The 18,986-nt window shown below is 37.1% G+C and overlaps 3 protein-coding genes, 1 long non-coding RNA gene and 2 other non-coding genes across 7 annotated transcripts; 3 read left to right on the forward strand and 3 right to left on the reverse strand.

Annotated features, from left to right (window-relative positions):
* Positions 1-929: 929 nt before the first annotated feature.
* LOC120009576 lies at positions 930-2,166 on the reverse strand. Its single transcript, XR_005470699.1, has 2 exons — positions 2,041-2,166; positions 930-1,323 (listed from the first exon to the last, which is right to left on the reverse strand). It is a non-coding gene; the product is annotated as an uncharacterized LOC120009576 (long non-coding RNA).
* LOC120010004 lies at positions 1,475-1,557 on the reverse strand. The gene has a single exon (XR_005470791.1). It is a non-coding gene; the product is annotated as a small nucleolar RNA R38 (small nucleolar RNA).
* LOC120010011 lies at positions 1,666-1,758 on the reverse strand. The gene has a single exon (XR_005470798.1). It is a non-coding gene; the product is annotated as a small nucleolar RNA snoR20a (small nucleolar RNA).
* Positions 2,167-3,431: 1,265 nt separating the features above from the next.
* On the forward strand, positions 3,432-10,886 carry LOC120009888 (protein RCC2 homolog). Of its 2 annotated transcripts, XM_038860615.1 has the most exons (17): positions 3,432-3,627; positions 3,709-3,933; positions 4,050-4,111; positions 4,242-4,309; positions 5,390-5,511; positions 6,254-6,359; positions 6,474-6,525; positions 6,930-7,047; positions 7,157-7,187; positions 7,275-7,298; positions 7,426-7,550; positions 8,770-8,851; positions 9,301-9,423; positions 9,513-9,566; positions 9,658-9,727; positions 10,089-10,122; positions 10,307-10,656. In XM_038860615.1, the coding sequence occupies exons 2-17, from the start codon at positions 3,732-3,734 to the stop codon at positions 10,654-10,656; spliced, it is 1,623 nt and encodes a 540-aa protein (XP_038716543.1). In that variant the 5' UTR covers positions 3,432-3,627; positions 3,709-3,731. The 2 variants fall into 2 exon arrangements, with proteins under 2 accessions (XP_038716543.1, XP_038716542.1); XM_038860614.1 differs by having other exon boundaries at positions 3,434-3,933; positions 10,307-10,886.
* A 1,681-nt stretch (positions 10,887-12,567) lies between these two features.
* Positions 12,568-13,345, forward strand: LOC120008832 (LOB domain-containing protein 24-like). The gene is made up of 3 exons (XM_038859192.1): positions 12,568-12,714; positions 12,817-12,888; positions 13,100-13,345. The coding sequence occupies exons 1-3, from the start codon at positions 12,568-12,570 to the stop codon at positions 13,343-13,345; spliced, it is 465 nt and encodes a 154-aa protein (XP_038715120.1).
* A 798-nt stretch (positions 13,346-14,143) lies between these two features.
* LOC120009807 (cytochrome P450 83B1-like) lies at positions 14,144-16,611 on the forward strand. The gene is made up of 2 exons (XM_038860515.1): positions 14,144-15,422; positions 15,681-16,611. The coding sequence occupies exons 1-2, from the start codon at positions 14,541-14,543 to the stop codon at positions 16,296-16,298; spliced, it is 1,500 nt and encodes a 499-aa protein (XP_038716443.1). The 5' UTR covers positions 14,144-14,540; the 3' UTR covers positions 16,299-16,611.
* The last annotated feature ends 2,375 nt before the right edge of the window (positions 16,612-18,986 follow it).

Here is an 18,986-nt window from a genome sequence, read left to right on the forward strand (position 1 = left end):
CAATCACATCAGCAAAAGACAACATCTTTGTTGATCTAATAATTGTCTAACATTGCAAGTGCCCTAAAAGCATCCACAATGGTGCTACTTGAGCACTTACTCCAAATTTCACTAAATTATATTCTCTCTCTTCTACTCTTTCTTAGGTGGCACAATTTAATTGGGTTATTGGATCCCACAACCTAACTATTCATCAACACTCCATACATTCCAACACTCTATACTCATTTTCTTTATTTTCTCTCTCTTCCTTTTCATCATCTTTCTCTTATTTTTCATCACCTCTCTCTTCATTTTCATCTTCTCTCTCTTTCTTTCCATCATCTCTCTCTTACTTTTCATCATATCTCTCTTCCTTTTTCATCATCTCTCTTCACTATTCATCAATTATCATACACTTCAAAGATCAAGTATGAACTAATTTTTCAAGTGTCATTTTTTATCACAAGTGTGCATCTAACGCTTAACTTATCAAGAAAGTATCATCTCAAGTATCAATTGTGAACATCTAGCGCTTAATTTATCAAAAAAATATCATCTTAAGCACTTCAAAATCATCCCATTGTGGATGCACTAAGCAACTGCAGTGTTCTATTTTGTTGGGCTTTTTTCAAAATTTGTTGGGCCGTGGATGTAATTTATTGAGCCAAGCACAGGTCATGGACTTTTAGTTAGGGAAAATTGCGAAAAATTTCAGGCCAGTACCTTTTAAAAGACTTTTGTTTGTGTTCAGAGTCTCATGGCTCGGTAGTTGTTAACCCGTGAAAAATTCAATAATACAGTCTTTAATTTTTGTTCATATCGGTGTGAAATTAGATCAATGTTTATAGGTTCCACTCTCTCAGAGCCACCAAAAGTGGGTGAGTGCAATTGTCAAGTTGTAAATATAACATCATTCCAGAGAAGCAAATCAAAACAAATCAAGGGCAAAGATCAAAGTGGTGTTCTTTATTTCCCAAGATTATCCTACATTTTGGGTTTCATATCAATAGCAAGAGATCAAAACATCACACTTGCTATTTTCATGGACTCTCAGCTCTAATCAAATTTCTGTTCGGAATGGAGTTGCAGACTTTCAAGACAATAATATTTACAGCAATCACATTTACTCAAAACATGATCTTCATCCTTCGCAGAAGGGAGAAAAACTGATTTAACACTAACTAGCTCATCTCATAGGTTTAACATTGTATAATTTACATACAAAGATGAAATTCAAGTTGTAACACAGAGCTCCATTGAACCCAGTAAGAGCCCATAACATTGCCACATGCTTAGCAATTCTATTTTCATGATAGCTTTTCGTTAGTTGCTGCTAAGCTCCTGAAAACAGAATGACTTGAAATATTAAACAAAAGCTGTAAATTTAAAAAAGAATCAATCAAAAATTATAGCTTTATTTGAAAGCTAAACACATTACATGAAAGAAATAACACAAACAGAATATATTCCAATGAGGACTTCAGTATACAGTGCTTGTGTCAGATCACAAATGTTCAGCACAAATGCATCAGACAGGGATAACTGTGATGTTTGTATTTCTCATCATACACAACACTGTACAGATCCAAAACCATTTCTTCTAAAAAGAAGAACAAAATCAAACCAATGAACTAAATTCAGCAAAACAACAACAGCAATGATAGTAATGCAGAGTACCAACAGGCCTCAGACCGTCCTAGTTCATAAAATTATCAACATCTATGCAAATCTTAAAAAGCCTGCATTTGATCTGATACCATAACAGTCATCACTGGCTTCTTCAAAAAATCGACGAAATATGAATGACAAACTAAGAAAACTAAGAGAAAACTATCTAAAGAGGCATCAGATCTTCCTATTCGATTATATCATTCATATAACCCAAAGCCGAAGCTCGAGTTTCTGCAATTTGGCATGATCATCATCTGGCCTCATTAAGTGTACAGTAAAATAACAAAAAAAAAAAAAACCCATTTAAAGTAAAATCAAGAAACAACAACGATGGTGAAGATATATCGAAACCCTAACACGCAAAAATGAAGTGTTCCAGTGATTTACGAGGGCCATTTCATTGGCTAAGAAGGGTATGGGCGTACGGCTGCCTCTTCGCGAATTAGGGTTCTATGAAGTTCACCAAAGCATTCCATTTATAATCGATTTTCGACGGAGTATTAGACACCGCCGTTGATTTTGATGCTTGATCCAACGGATTAAGCGATATGGAGTTTTTGGGTTAGAGACTGCCACAACGGGCCCATCCTCGGCTTTCTGTCTGGTGAATCGTGGACTAAAGCCCAGGCCCATCCTCGGCTTTTGTTCCGGTGAACCGTGGACTAAAGCCTGGGCCCAAAGGAAAATAGGAAATTTAATTAGAAAAAAGAGAGATGTCATTTGTGTTTAAATTTAATATATTAATTGAACATTCACATCCAATATTAAATTGAACATTATTTTTTAAAAATCTTGAGGAAATTGAGGAGAGATCTTTTTTGGTCGCTTGCAGCAGCACTTCCAGCGCAACGGTGATCAATTGCAACAACACCAGCAACAAGAACAACGGAATGGACATCCCCAGCAGTAGAATGGTCATGCTGCGAACTGTGAATTGAAATAGTCAGTTAGCCCCCAATTCAAGCATGGCGTCTGCTTAGTCATATATATATATATATGCTCCGATATTGATCAGTACATCGATTTTGGGATTTTAACTATATCAGTAAACTATTTATTTGTTGGTTGGGTTGGATTACCATATGGAAAATGAAGGTTTGATTAGTTCTGTTCTCTTTTGTATATTTGATTCTTGTGCTTTCTCTGTTGGAATCATAGAGATGTTTGTTGTTTTAGTGATTTAAACTAACCCATAAACTATAAAATGGTTAGGTAAACATCTCATTCAAGAGATAAATTTAACAAATATAGGAGTATAGCTTCGGCTCATAATTAAATTGGTGGTCCGCCGTGCGCATGAGATGGTTATTTCAGGTCTAAAATTGGGTCAGGGAGTCATAAAGTGATTGTTGGGCTAGGGCCTTCCCAGTCGCAAAAAAAAACATAGATTCGAGAGATCTTGAGTTCGATTTTCCCTGAAGCCAATGTTTTTACAGTCACATACTGAATTTGACCATGGAAAACTTTGAAAAAAAAATGGTATTTATACAACAAAACCAATTCATGCATATTCTTTTAAAAAATCCAAAAATAAAAGTTCCACTACTCATACTCTCCAATTGAAGACTTGTTCTTCATTTGGAGATTTTCTGCCATTATGCACAAGATCTTTACCTTTAATTGGGCCTATTGGTATTTTAGGCCCAATTAAAATGATAAAAAAGTAAAAAAGAAAAAGGCAATTAAAATACAACGGACTAAACAAAAGCTAACTACCATATAACGCTCCACATTCCTACTTCCCTCTCGATTTTATTTTAATTTATTAATTGCATTCCTATTATCGGGAAAAACCCAAACAATCCCCTTTTTATCTCTTTTTATACTCCTGCTGCTTCCTTCCGCTTTGAATTTTTAGGGTTTCGTTTTCTTTCTCTTCCTTCGCCTTGCTCCAGCTTAAACCATATCCCCGATCTCTGCTACTAGCCGTTGCATCTGTTCCCGCCAATTTAACGCGCATACCAGCCGTTGATGGTCGTTTATTTGAAATTTTAGCCGTTAGATCCGCCGTGTGTAGTGCCATTTTGGGTTTTTATTTTATTTGTTTATTATCAGGAAGTCTGATCATAGTTTGACCAATGTCGTCGGCGGTGTCAGCGGAGAAGAAGTCAGAGGAGAATGAGAAGAAGGAGGTCAAGGGAGGAGAGATGCTTTTCTGCGGGTCCACTTGCTGGGACATGGTTGGCCGGAAAAAAGGTGCTTCTGAAGGCAACTTGATTTCTCCTACTAGGCTCCGACCCCTTGTTGGTATTGACATTTGCTTCGTTGCCTCCGGTTGCAGTAAGTTTTGCTTGTCAATCTTTGTATAATCACAAATTTAAAGACTTGTTGTATTTGTTGATTCGAAGCTGGTCTTCTTTGGGGAAACCTATTTACTTGTGTTAATTTTAATGTAGATTCGTGTCATTGCGTGGCATTGGATGTTGGAGGACGTTGTTATACGTGGGGCCGCAATGAGGCATGAGTAGACTCTGCTATGAGTTTTACATTTTTTAAATCCGCATTCCCTACATTAATTCATTTGAACGTTTTGATTTGTTGATGTCCATTCAATGGAACTTAGTTTCTATGCATGATTGTGCGCACAGAAGGGGCAACTGGGTCACGGAGATAAAATTCAGCGTGATAGGCCGACAGTTGTCTCTGAACTTTCTAAGTAAGTTGTCGTTCTGTTTCTGTGGATTATATTGTTCGGCTAGCTTCTTCGTTAAAGCTTGATTGAAATTATTATTAGCAATTCATTTGTTGATTATGATGGGACGTTCTAATAATTATGGTGAACTTTACTCCTCTTTTTCGTGTACTGTATCTCTCAGCAGATATCTGATCGGTACTTTGCAGTGAATTGCGTAGTTGTCTCTGTATTTTGATGAATGGGCATTGTGAAATATTATGCCACAAATTGGGTTACTTTTCTTAAGCTTGGACTGGAGTCTTAGTTATCATGCTAGAGTACAGCACCATAAATGGGTGTTAAATATAGAAAATTTTGGTGGGCGATGGCTTGGGAAGAACTTCGATTTCGAGAGATAAAACTGTTTCCTTATTTGTCTTCATTTTAAGCTAAAGAGCGTTATAAATGAAACATTAAAAGCTTCCTGACATTGCAGTTAATGCCTTTCTATTAAAATTTTCCTTCACGAGGGGTAAGAGAGTATTGCTCGCTAAAAAAAAGGATCTTTCGTGCATAATCTTGAATGTTATCAGTTTCGGTACGTAGACCAAATGATACAATACAAGCAAAAGTTCCCACATTCATGGAGATATAGAGCAACATATAAGTTATCATGCTTGCATATCCACCATTTCTTAGGAAATTCTAATAGGACATAAGTATTCATAGAAACACATGTTATGCATGCAATATTTACAAATAAATAAATAAATTTCTTGTATGCCTTTGTTTTGGAAAATTGAATGATATTTTTTTGATTTGCAAACTAACTTTGACCATGACGAAAGAGTTTGGGTTCTTGGGAGCTTTCTTCACAAGCTTCTATATAAGTTTCATTTTGGGTTAAAAGAGAAGGGCAATGGATATGTAATTTGTTTGTATTTACTGGTTGCAGTCTTTGACTTTCGTGTTTTATCTCTAGTTTTTGAATGAATATGTATACAAAATTTTTAGTTAATGATTCTTCATCTTGAAAAAGTAATGCTTCTTGTTATTGTTCATCTTCTTTGTTTAATTGGATTTTGGTTGAGATGTAAGACTTTTTGGTGGTTGTGTTTGAAGGTATAAAATTGTTAGAGCTGGAGCTGGTAGGAGCCACACAGTAGTGGTTACAGAAGATGGTCAATCTTTAGCATTTGGCTGGAACAAACATGGACAGCTTGGTTCGGGTTCAGTAAAAAATGGTAAGCACAATTTGTCAAATTTCCTTGCTAAGGAGCTTGCTTGATACCCAAATTTGTTTTTCTTTAAAAGAATATTGTTCACTCCTATTATAGGCTTATAGCATCGGGAATGTTTAATTTGTATCAAGGCATAAGTTTGCTGTTGCAAACACTCTTTGCGAATCATATTCATGACATAAGCTCCCTTGCATTTTGTTGTGATGGGTGTCATATGACTTCTTGTGTTACTATTAGTAAATGATATTAGCGAAAACGCAAGTAATGAAGCACACAAATATGGGAGTGTTCAAGTAACAATATTTTTTTTGAGAACATAAAACTTCTCCAAGGTCAAGCTGAATCCGATTGGCCTTGTAAAGCCCACCTTTGATAGCGGCAGACGCCCACAATCCACTAATATCTGTTAAATTCAAGAGTGCAAGTTACACTAGAGGAAATTGGACCCAATACCTCCAAGTTTACTGGTGATCACTGAGTTCTGATGCAAGACAGATTTTGGAGTTCTGTTCTATGTGTGTTTTGGGTGGTTTAGATTTGGATGCTATGGATTTTAAGGTTGAATTTTGTGCCAAAGAAAACATAGGCTTTGAGTCCATATCTAAAGTATTTTTTTCCTTTGCTGATGGTTATGTGGAGGAATTTGAATCTAAGTGCCTTTTTTGTGGTCATATCTTGCAATGAAAAGCATATTCTTTCTTCGGGTAGCATTCATGACTCTGACCTTCTGACCATATCTTTCCAGAGATTGAGTCGTCTCCTGTTCGCTGTCTTGCTTCTGAAGTCAAGAATACAGCCTGTGGATCTGATTTCACTGTGTGGTTATCTTCAGTTGAAGGATCTTCTATACTGTAGGGTTTGTGTAATTGATTTGGTGTTCATCTCTTGACTCATTGGTTTATTTATTTTGTGATTGAATAGTTCCTGGTGTTTCATTAATCTGGAACCTGCTTGTTGGTTTCTAGAACTGCCGGCCTTCCACAGTATGGTCAGCTAGGACATGGAACAGACAATGAGGTAAGTGGAAGCAATATATTTTTCATGTTTATAAAAATATTATATGCATAGTTGTGGCTTGGCTGCTTATTTGTGTTAGCATGTACCCATTGAAATTTATTATAAAGGGGCATGTTGTGCATCATAATACCAGAAGCGTGAGAGGCGCTCGCTTCTTCGCGCCTTGTGCTTCGCCAGAAGCACACGCCTTGTTGCACCTTTGGAACATAAGCGAAGCGAGCTGGAGTGAGGCACAAGCTGTGTGCCCCGCCTCGCTTCTCGCTTTAAGCGTGCACATTTGACAACACTGAGTGCAATTAAGGTCTTCATTTTCCTTGACTGCCAAAGTTGTAACCTAATTAAATGTGTCATGATATGGCTTGCATTTATCTATGGATTTTGACGAAACAGTTTTGTGGTTGCAGTACAATATGAAAGATAGCTCTGTGAGGCTTGTTTATGAAGCTCAACCTCGACCCAAAGCAATAGGTTCTCTCGCAGGAGAGACTATTGTCAAAGTTGCATGCGGAACAAACCATACAGGTTCTCTATTAAGTCTGTTGATTTTGATCCCCCTCCCTCCTTCCTCTTCCTTTTGTAGAATAATGTTATTGCTGTCTGTTTAATGTATTGATTTGTTCTTGCCATCCAGTTGCTGTGGATGCTAATGGCTATGTATACACGTAAGTTCTACCAACTTCATCTGGTTTAGTATTTTTTTTTTCATAGCTCACCTCTGATACTAACTAACAAATGACAATTATGTTCAGGTGGGGCTTTGGTGGTTATGGAAGGTCAGTACTTGATATCATATTGCAACTTGTTGTGGATTATAAAACATTCAGAGAGAGTCATACGAGTTTTGTACATTTCAAATGTTCCTTCTTCATGCTTCTAATGCCCTGATTGATTCTTTTATAGGCTTGGTCATAGAGAGCAGAAGGATGAGTGGGTCCCTAGAAGAGTTGATGTCTTTCAGAGGCAGAACATTCTACCTCCTGATGCAGTTATTTCAGCTGGTGCTGGGAACTCTGCATGTACTGCTGGTATCATTTGTTCTCGTTTTTACTCATTATATATGCGTACTTATACATCTAAAATGTTCATCTGTTCTCTACTCCATGGTCATGGCTAATGGGATGATTGAATACTCTGGCTAGGCTCAATAACTTTGAGATGTTAAATATATTTGCCTGTCAAACTATTTTATTTCGTATATCTATAATCATGGTGCAAGTGTTGTGAAATCCTGAGACAGGCGACTATTTGAACTTTCGAGGCATTCATTGGGGTCTTGTCAGTACAGAGTGGTAGTAGCAAGTTGTTTGTTTGACTATGACTACATGCTCAATTGGAGGACTTTTAAGTTTGAATCTCACCTGGTGCATTTTGGGTTTAGAATGAAACTAGTGGTTTGCGTTAGTTGCCAGTATTTGGGTTTGCCTTGCAGTCCATTGTGGCCCTATCTTAGAGAGGTTTCACATTCTCAAAGGGGAAAAAAACTTTTTGCCTTCCTCATTTATTCAAGGACTGCTGGCTGGCAAATTAGTTTTTGCCATTCAATGCTACTGTTATTTGATGAGCCGCCCATTTTTTGCACCTACTGAGATTCTTTCATTCTGTTGGCTGTTCCTTTTTTTGCTTTGTAAGCTTTTTCATCACTGTTACTTGGGGAATTGGTTAGTGTTCTTGTCAGTTAGTGAGCTGTAATTTGAGCTCTCTACACAAAATCATGCCATTTTGGACATTCCACGTCTCAAGACACGCCTCAACATGCGAGGCATGCAGCCCATGGCTGATGCTACATTACCTTAAAAGTCTAGACTTTGTTCTCTATTCATGATTTCAAATTGTGTGTCCTCTTCAAAATTGTGACCAAAAGGTGTTTCACTATCCATTCTTGTTCAAAGATCCAGTTAATAATATTGTTCACAGTTTTATGCCATAAAGTTGGACTGACTTTTGTTGCTTATTTTTATAATCTTTGCTTTCTTGAAAATTGTTGCAGTCCTTCATTATTATTATTTTTTTTCATCATATAGTTAATATTTTGGCTGGTGGTTAAGTGAAGTAGATGGAAATGTTCATATGTTTTGCCGTACTGGCATCTCTGCTTCTCTCACACGCATGCACTAATGTATACATAGAAGTATCTAATATGAGCTAACTCTGGAAATTGGCTGCCTAACCAGTCTTTTTTAGGCTCAGCTCTCCCAAAAATTGTTGTTCAATTTGAGTACTTTCCTCTTTTTTCTTGTTTTCCAGGGGGTGGGCAATTGTATATGTGGGGGAAGATAAAGAATACTGGTGATGATTGGATGTATCCAAAACCTCTCATGGATTTAAGGTTAGAATATTTGCCATGGTTATGTTTTCCATCGTCGTTTTTACTTGTTTCTGTCACATGATTGGATACGATAGCTCTAGTTTGGATTGGCTTTCTTAGTTGGTTTAATGGGATGATATTCAGGTAATTGTGCATATATTTTCCAGTTACGACTTCTCTAGTCTTTTGTCAAAGATCGGGCCTGTAACTTCGTGTTTACGAAAGATTTCGTTATACTTAATGATTCTTGTTTGTTTGATTGCGTTCTTGTTCTGTGGTCTTTTTTGGCTTTACATCTGACTTCGCCTCCTCGCTTGAATTTGAAAATGTCGATTTAAGATTTTGTGGTTATTGGATTGTTTAGTAAATTTTTAGTTCAGTTCTTTTCTTTATACAATATATGCATTCTTTTAAAAAGTTCAACAATTGGAGTCATAATATTAGTCTAACAATCCCTCTCATCCCTACAGTGGTTGGAATCTACGTTGTATGGATTCAGGCAATATGCACCATTTTGTTGGTGCTGATATCTCCTGCATAAGTTGGGGACATGCTCAGTATGGAGAGCTTGGATATGGTCCTGAAGGACAAAAGTATGTTATACTATTCAAGATGATAGTGCATTTTTGTTTGGCTTTGCTTTGCTTCTCTTCAATCTTCACTATTTTCTTTGTTCTTTCAGATCTTCAGCAGTGCCCAAAAAGGTGGATATTCTCGAGGGCCTGCATGTTCTTGGGTGGGTATTCATATTGCTTTTGTTTGCATTGGGTGTATGTTATTCTTCTCTTTTGTTCCTGGGATGTGATTATTGTTATTTTCCTATGTAGAGTTGCTTGTGGAATGGGCCATTCCATGATTATAGTTGATAGAACAGATGTTGGTGACCAACTTGATCAGGTATCTCTTCCAAGAACCAAGTAGGCAAGTTTCCTGGTTTTAGTGAGTTGCAAGAGATGGAGCTCTCCAATGTCCACCTGAGTATCTTTTCCCTCTCTGTTTAGTGAGGGTTGTTGACAAATTCTCTTGCATTTGTTCCTTAGTACATTTAGTGTATGGAGAATACATTTGTTTAAATACTAAGATTATTCTCATAGCCTGCTGAAACCTAATTGTTAAAGCTTGGATGAAAAATTGAAAAGAAACATGTCTGTTCTTCAATTAATGACATTGATCTAGATCTAGTTATATAACCTGTTTGCTTATTTTCCACTAGCTTTTCTCTTTATTATGGTGTCTAATATCTTGTCATTCTTTACAGCTTGATGTTTATGATGGCAAGGCTTCTGCGGAAGGTATGCTGATGTCAAAAGCGATGTGAAACATTGGTTTATTCTTTTGTTTGTAGAATATGTGGTATTGCATGTGTGTTGACAAAGTGGACCAACTGGATCTTATTTTGGAGTTGATGAGTCATTGAGCTTGAAAAATAACTATCTTAATTTTGCTTGTAATTGTTTTAGAATTCGTTTCCTGCAGGGAATGAAGCTGCTGAAGCTAAGGAATCCATAAAAAAGGGTGCTGCTAAAGGTTCTGAGAATTCCAAGAAACGGAAGGTTTCCAAAAGTTCATCAGAGTCGGAAGACGATGGGGACAGTGATGAGGACAGTGGCAGCTCTGAGGAAGAGGCCAATGGTAAGGCAGAAATGAAGTCAAAACGGGGTGGGAAAGCTTCTGGCAGAGGACGAGGTAAGGGTGCCAAAAGTTCTGCATCTGATGGAAAAGGCGCTGCACGAGGGCGAGGGCGCCCTCCCTCAACTAAAAATTCAAAAAGTCCACAAAGTTCTGGAGGAAAAACTGGTAAGAGAGGAAGGCCTCGCAAGGCATAATTTATTTTCCCCCGGGTTTAAGTGGGAAATTTTGTTTTTCTCGATACAAGGAAGTTTTAACTTTATATGTTTGTTTTGAGTCACTTTCGACATCTTCATTCTCAAGTTCTTTAATTGCTCTGTGCTTCCTTGAAGAAAACGATGGTCCAGAATCAACATCTTGTAACAACTCTCATTGAGGAAGTAATTTCTCATTGATTTGTTCCGGAATTGTCTTCTTTTAAGTTCTACATTTGTTTATGATGCATTCTCATCCATACTATTTGGATTATACATTTATTTGTCATCAGTACCCAACTAGGGTTTTTCTGGGGTTATGATTTATAGTTAAGCCCATGGGTGTTTCTAGGAGTGTACGTGTAAAACTGGGTTTTATTTTAGTTTTTGGACGGAGACTAGCTAGAACCTTATTGGGCTGCATGGGCCTGCTTGTTTGCATTTTAGCATACGTGGAAGAGTCCATTAGTGTCATGTTTGTTCATTGGTAACCGGAAAGTGCGAAAAGGAGGACTTAACTCGCATTGTTATACTCCTTTCGTCACAATTTGTTCGTCATCTTTTAAAAATCTAACTTCTTAAGAATACATGATTTAATACAATTCAATCACAAAATAATCATGTTATCCCAAATTTGTTGCAATCGTGGCTTTGAACGAGCTTTAGTCCTCGTACAGGTTTGTAGCATTGTCATCGGTCACTTGTGGGGGGTCAAGGACGTATTGTCGATGGTCACTTGCAGGGTCAAGGATGTCAGGGAAGCTGTGGACGATGCCGAGAAGACAAGGGAGTTGAATATGAAAAGGATTGCGCTTTTTGTGGACTAGGTTCATATAGGGATGGCAAAAAAAATCGATCCTAGCACTATCCATAGGGTACCCGATCTATTTAAAACCCGAAAACCGATCCTATAGGGTTTAGAAACGGTTTTGGTTTTGATTTTCAAACCCGTTATGGTTTAGGGTCGGGTTTGGTTTATGATGTTGGGTTTGGGATACCCAAACCGTTTAATTAAAAAAGTAAAGTATAGTAATAACATTATAAATTATATAAAGGTATATTACTAGAATGCTAAATTTTAGCATGATCAAACATATTAAATAAAATAAAATAATATAATTATATAGATATTACATTCAACCTATAACAACATGATAAGTCATATTATTTTTTAAAAAAATTGAATTATACATTTATAGAAAAATAAAAATATTAAAAGTTAGACGGTAAACGGGTATCCGATGGTAAACGGTTATGGAACGGTTTCGGTTTTGGAAATTTAAATGGTTTTTAAACGGTTTTGGTATTGAGTAACTTAAATGGAAACGGTTTTGGTATTCACTAATTGGAAGGGTACCCGACCCGTTGCCATCCCTAAGTTCATATACTTTTTTCCTCGAAATAAAGCTAATTTTGGAATATGATAATAAATTGTTAATTAATGAAGAAAAGTAACACTGGGATATTCCAAAATAAAAAGAAAATGGGACACGTAGGGAGTATAGCGTGACTTAAAAGGAATATAAAATGCGCTAAAAGTGATAAATGATCGATGAAAATGATTTACTTATATAACGAAATAAATAGTAGAAGAAGAAGAGGAAAAAAAAGAGTCCCAAAATAATAATGGAAAACAAATTAAACTTGTGATATAGGAGAAAAATCATACCATAATCTTTCCATATTAACACAAATCCAGAATTAGAAGATCACCATTCACCAATCTAATTTCATACTTTCCTTCTAAATCCCAAAAGGTTTTTTTTTAAAAAAAAACTAGCCGTTGCAATCTAGTCTTCCCTTTCATACATATAGTCTCTTCAAGTTAATAATCAAACCAAAATCTTTCATTCTGAAAACAAGATTTGAGAAAATCTTCTTGGGTATTTCGATTAGATTTGGATTCTAGTAATAATGGGTCGTTGTGCAGCTTGCAAGTATTTGAGAAGAAGATGCCCCTCAGATTGCATTTTCTCTCCTTATTTCCCTTCCAATGACCCTCAAAGATTTGCTATCCTTCACAAAATCTATGGTGCTAGCAATGTTGGAAAGATGCTCCAGGTATACATACACACACATATATGATATGTGTATCTTGTCCAACTATATGAATATTTTAAACCACTTATCGATATCCTAATTGGTTCTCTATCCGGACTTAAGGGTGTACAGTATCCAAGGTTAGGAGTTCGAATCAATCAATCGAGATATTTTCTTACAAAATCTTGGTTTCATGTACTTGTCCCACTTTCGGGCCCCTACCCACATGGGTTTAGACCAAGTCTTACCTGCCGCCAATGTGGTGCGGATTGTTTTGACAACCCAATGTTTATGCCCACTCAACTGTCCAAAGGGCATGTTGAACTGGGTGATTCTTTGGTTATCGAAAAAAAATGCATATTTTAGTTTTTGATAATTGTTTGACTTTGGCTTTGAATGTTTACAGCAACTTCCAAGTCGTTATCTACGAGCAGAGGCAGTGGATTCTATGTATTCTGAGGCACAATATAGGATTGAAGATCCTGTGTACGGCTGTGTTGGAATGATCTCTGCGTTGCACCAACAACTACACATTGCAGAAAGTGAACTCGCTAAAACCAGAGCGGAAATTGCTTTGTTTAGTAACAACAATACACAAGAAAAATTCAATCACAAAAACCTCTCGCTTGAAGAACAAACCAATGTTGGATGATTCGAGGTTTCCACACAATCATTTCCAATGTTAATGTAAAATTTTTCAGTTTTCAAGAACTAATAACACCAAAACAAAGTTGTTCTTTTCTGGACTTGGGTTTTATGTAAGAGAGACTAAAAATATAAACTAGCTCGAGCGATTGAGAGTTTGATTATAAATTGATGTAGTTATTACAAATGGGTTTGCATTGGACGTGAGTCCAATTAACCTGTTGCGTAGTAAGTCGTGCAGTGCAGCCTACTCTGCATAACAGGCCCATGATCGATTAGCCCATCTTTATAAGAGTATTGGGCTTTATTTACTTCTCAGTCTTGGGTGTCTAATGCGGAATTGAATTCTAAACTTGTTTTGAACGATTGAGAGTTTGATTCTAAACTAATGTAATTCTTACAAATGGGTTTACATTGGGTGCGAGTCCAACTAACCTGTTGGGTGGTTACTCTGCACAACAGGCCCATGATGGATTGGCCCATCTTTATAAGAGTATTAAGCTTTATTTACTTCTCAGTCTTGGGTGTCTGACACAGAATTGAATTGGGCTCTGTTGTTAGACTGTTTTAATAATCAATCCCAATGAGTGATCATTTTTCAAAAAATTATTGGTTGTTGTTGCTGCTGACATTGATGCATGAACAACACTTACAGTTATATCTAATCTATACAAAAAATGCCCAAGTTGGCATTGAAAACAAAAAATAATAACAAATTCCAATAGTGTAGCTCCCAATGGGTGACCATTTCTCAATAAATGATTGGTTGCCGCTGCTGCTGCTGACATTGATGCCAAGACTGAATCTAAACAACACAAAATTCAAAATACCCAACAATACAAGAGCTTAGAGGCTTAGAGCTCTTAATGAAGTATAAAACCATCAGTCAAATACGATGAAACTAGACCCAAATGTGTTGAACTATGAGATTAATAACACACAAGATGATCTGATACCAAAGAAGAGAGCCTGGGGATTGAGAAGAAGAAGAAGAACTATGCTGCCATTTGTTTTTATTTCAAGTCATGCATGACTTCACTAACAAGCAGAAGGGCAAAAACAGTTTTGAGACATAAAGACAGTAAAAAAAAAGAATCTTACAAATACAGCAAACATCACATTTTATATTACTAGGAAAAATAATAATCTTTCACGTAGGCTGTATTTAAGACGTGATTCCTGTGGTTAATTCATATAGGAAAATGCCTTTAGTCATCATCTTCCTTGTCATTCTCATGCTCTTGTTTTTCTTCCTAAAACATAAATCCAGAAGTGAGAATGTTCGTCTCCCACCTGGCCCTAAAGGCCTTCCCTTAATAGGTAACCTACACCAGCTTGATAACTCAAACCTTCCATTCTACCTGTGGCAACTCTCGAACCAACATGGCCCTCTTGTTTTCTTGAGATTAGGTCTTAAGCCAACCCTTGTAGTCTCATCTGCCAAAATGGCTAAAGAGACACTAAAAACTCATGATCTTGAATTTTCTAGTAGGCCTGCATTGCGAAGCCTGCAAATCTTGTCCTATAATGGCCAAGATATCGGTTTTTCTCCGTACAATGCTTATTGGAGGGAGATGAGAAAGATCTGCGTCATTCATCTTTTCAGCAATACTCGAGTGCAAACTTTTCGTCCTATAAGAGAATATGAGGTTTCTCTTATGGTTAGAAAAATATCCAAATTGGCCAATGCTTCTAAGCCTTGTAATTTGAATGAAGCGCTGATGTTTCTTACGAGCACCATAATCTGTAGAACAGCTTTTGGTAAGAGATACGAGGATGAGGCAGCTGAGAGAACGAGATTTGAAAGTCTGCTTAACGAAACTGAAGAGTTATTGGCAGGTTCTTTTCTCTCTGACTATTTGCCTTGTATGAGCTGGTTTGATAGACTCACAGGAATGCTACCCCGCTTAGAGAAAACTTTTGTTGAACTGGATTACTTCTACGATGAACTAATCAAGGAACACCTCGATCCAAAGAGACCGGAGCCTGAGCGTGAGGACATTCTTGACATTCTACTTCAACTATGGAAGGATAGTTCATCCAAATCCAATCTCACCATGGATCACATTAAAGGAGTTCTCATGGTAACCTTTTTATATTCAACTAAATAGATACCCAGTTATCATCGATTGATTTTCTTTTGTCCTTCATCTATAGTTCTTGTTAGAGCGATACATCAAAGCTATCAGTTTAAGCTTCTTTATTTTTATATATTACTCTAACATCTATCACTTCAAAAAATATTTACTGAGCTTGTATATATAAAAGCAAACCATACATTTTTCCTACTCCTAAATCTTCAAAGTTAGTTTATTTTTTATTGACTTTGACAATCTTCGTAGAATGTGTTTGTTGCTGGAACCAGCACAAGTGCAGCCACTGTGGTATGGGCCATGGTCTTCCTAATGAAGAATCCTACGATTATGAAGAAAACACAAAAAGAAATCAGAAATTTAATAGGAAGAAAAGGTCTTGTAAATGAAGATGATGTTCAAAGACTACCATATCTTAAAGCAGTGGTCAAAGAGACTATGAGATTTCGGGCTGTAAATCCACTATTGATCCCTAAAGAAACTACTCAGAAGTGTTACATAAATGGGTATGTAATACCAGCCAAAACCTTGGTTTTTGTGAATGCATGGGCAATTGGAAGGGACCCTGAGGCATGGGAAAATCCAGAGGAATTCTACCCTGAAAGATTTATTGACAATCCAATCGACTTTAAAGGACAAGATTTTCGGTTAGTACCATTTGGAGCCGGCAGAAGAACTTGTCCAGGTTTACATATGGGGATTGCTACTGTGGAGCTTTCACTTGCTAATCTTCTTTACAATTTTGATTGGGAAATGCCAACTGGGATGAAGGAAGAAGACATAGACACTGAGGCACTTAATGGCATTACGGTTCACAAGAAAAATGCTCTGTGTCTTATGGCCACCAACTTTATATATGATGTCTAACACAAGTTGCCTTAGCTTACTTGGGTTGGTTACACACTTACACTACGTGTTGTTGCTTAGTCTTGTAATAAGACGATGTACAATGTACACGCCCAAGTGTCATTGTTAATTAAACAAGTTAAAGCAGTTACAACACAAATCTACACTCCATTGAGGACTTTTGTCAAACACATGGCGCATGTCACTTGAAACAAACAGAACTCTAGCACCATATCAATATATATGCTACCCCAAAGCATCCAATGATCTAATAACCACAATTATCGATTGCAGATTCACAACAGGTGGCTACAAGCAATTGAACACTGACCTGATTTCATAGGAGTGGAGAATGAGAAGAATACCCTGCAAGTAAGACAACAAGCACCAAAGTACCAAAGAGGAGACCGATAATCGCTCTCGAAAGGGCTTCAACCTCCATCCTTCTCCAAAATTGAAACCCGAAATTCCTCACTCTTCCCGCATTTTCTACTCTCCCATGAAAGTTGAAACACGATATGCTGACGTTAAAGTAGGTTTTGGGCTTTGTTTCTGTTAAGCTGGGCCATGGTTCTTCTTTGGTCATCTAAGAATCGTAGCCCAGTCATTGCCTGGGCCCATGGGCCTATAAGACTCCAAATAAGCCAGAGTGGGTTTTTTTCTCTTGATAAACTGGACTAAATTGAGTAAGGCTTCTATTGGGCTTGTATCTGATTTGATAGCGCACTACACAGTGGTGGACACAGGAATTGAAGTTACTGGGAGCACAAAAATGACCCGGGGGTCCGGGGGCAGCGCCCCCGGAATTTTTTTTGGGTTCTTTATGTAATCGACTTACAAATATAAACGATAAATATAAAAACACATTAATAATATTTTAAACACATAAGAAACTACATTATAATTTATTACAATTGTTCTCTACGAGTTTTCATATTTTGAAAGTGCGATATTAGAACATCATTAGTAATAGTTTAGTTCCAAGCAACTCCTTTTCTATGTAACATACTAGACAGTCATTCATAAATTGATCACTGATCCGGTTGCGCAAATCTGTCTTGACAATATTCATTCAAGAAAAGCATCTTTCAACACTTGCTATTGTTATAGACAAAACCAATGCTAATTTCAGAAGTCGATACAACAAAGGATACGAAATATGCTTCCTTGTAGACACTAACAGTCGAGAATGAGGGTTTTGATTTTTGGGATTTTTCTATTTGGGTTGAATGAGGGTTGGGTTGGGTTGGGTCTTAGTTAATGGGCTAAGTGTGTGAATGAGAGTTGAGTTGGGTCTTAATTAATGGGCTAAGTGTGTGAATGAGAGTTGGGTTGGGTCTTAGTTAGTGGGTTAAGTGTATGTAATGGGGGCCTTTTATTTTTTTGTTGGGGGGCTTAGTGTCAAATTGTTAAGAATGTAAGGTATATTTAGTGAAAAAAATTTTAACTGACTGGGGGCCCGTGCCCCCAGTGACTATGCAGTGGGTCCGCCACTGGCACTACATATGAGGTCAAAGTTATAAAAAATATTAGGGATCTCACTAAAAAAATCTCAATTATCTCAGTAGTGGATATTATCCCTTAATTGATGTAAGTATAGGGGTTCACAAAATCTTGTGATTGAACCAGAGAGTGACACATCCATTACTATGATGATTAAGATGCTTTTTATTGGGATCCGTATTACTTTTACAAAGTTATTCAATTTTTTTTTTCTTGTTTCCATAGAAGTTCAATATGATTAGCGGACGAGGGTCCCTCACTCACTGGAAGTCATTGCAGTTTCCTTGCAGTTTTCATCACGGACATCCAAGTTGTTTATCGGTATGGGGTTTGTATAATGTTTTAAATTTAATAAATATACTAGACGTCTATGATGGCCACTGCAATGACTTCTACTATAGCGGTACTTAACCCCAATACGTAGGTAGTGTGGGCCGGATCCAATCGAGTAATCTCTTGACATTTTGTGAAACACGTTGAGGTGTCTGTCATGTGGACCAGTACTTACTTATTTTTGCTTCAAAAGGGAAGAAGGAAAAAAAAAGACCGTGGCTGTGAGAGAGAGCATCCGTAGCTCTCCATGTTAGTGACCTTACTCCCAACATGCGATTGATCAAACCTTCATGACCCCATTTCACATAATAATGGCATAGTCTCTGTGAATGTCAGTAGGCTAATTGCTAATTAGGGCTTGATTAATGTTAACATCGGATCCGCACGGCTTTGTTATTCTTAAGCCTAGTAAGTGGGTTAAAACTCAACTCACTTAAGCGTAAGAAAAATACATTGTTAGTGGAGTGAGGGACTTGTCCTTATAAAGGATATTATGTCCACACATCATTTCTATCTGGGACTTTTAACACTCCAAGCACTTGTGGGTTGGGTTATACCATACCCAACAAGTAAGTATAGGTCATGCCCAACTGGACCGAATTATTCCAATATCATATTATAAACCTCATCCCACTCATATCAACAATATTGTATGTTATGGATTGTTCGGTTCCTCCTAGGCTCAACAATTGTGCTAAGAACCTTATTAGTAAAGTGGGGAGTTTGTCCTTATAAAGGATATTATATCCACACATCATTTCGATTCGGGACATTAACAACAATTAATCATGCTTAAATTTGAAAGTTTATCAACTCTAATAAAATATCAGACTTGGTGGACCTAGGTAAATTACCGAACCATATAAATTCTGT

The sequence above is a fragment of the Tripterygium wilfordii genome, chromosome 11, assembly GCF_013401445.1.
Source record: "Tripterygium wilfordii isolate XIE 37 chromosome 11, ASM1340144v1, whole genome shotgun sequence".
In the NCBI taxonomy this organism is placed as follows: Eukaryota; Viridiplantae; Streptophyta; class Magnoliopsida; order Celastrales; family Celastraceae; genus Tripterygium; species Tripterygium wilfordii.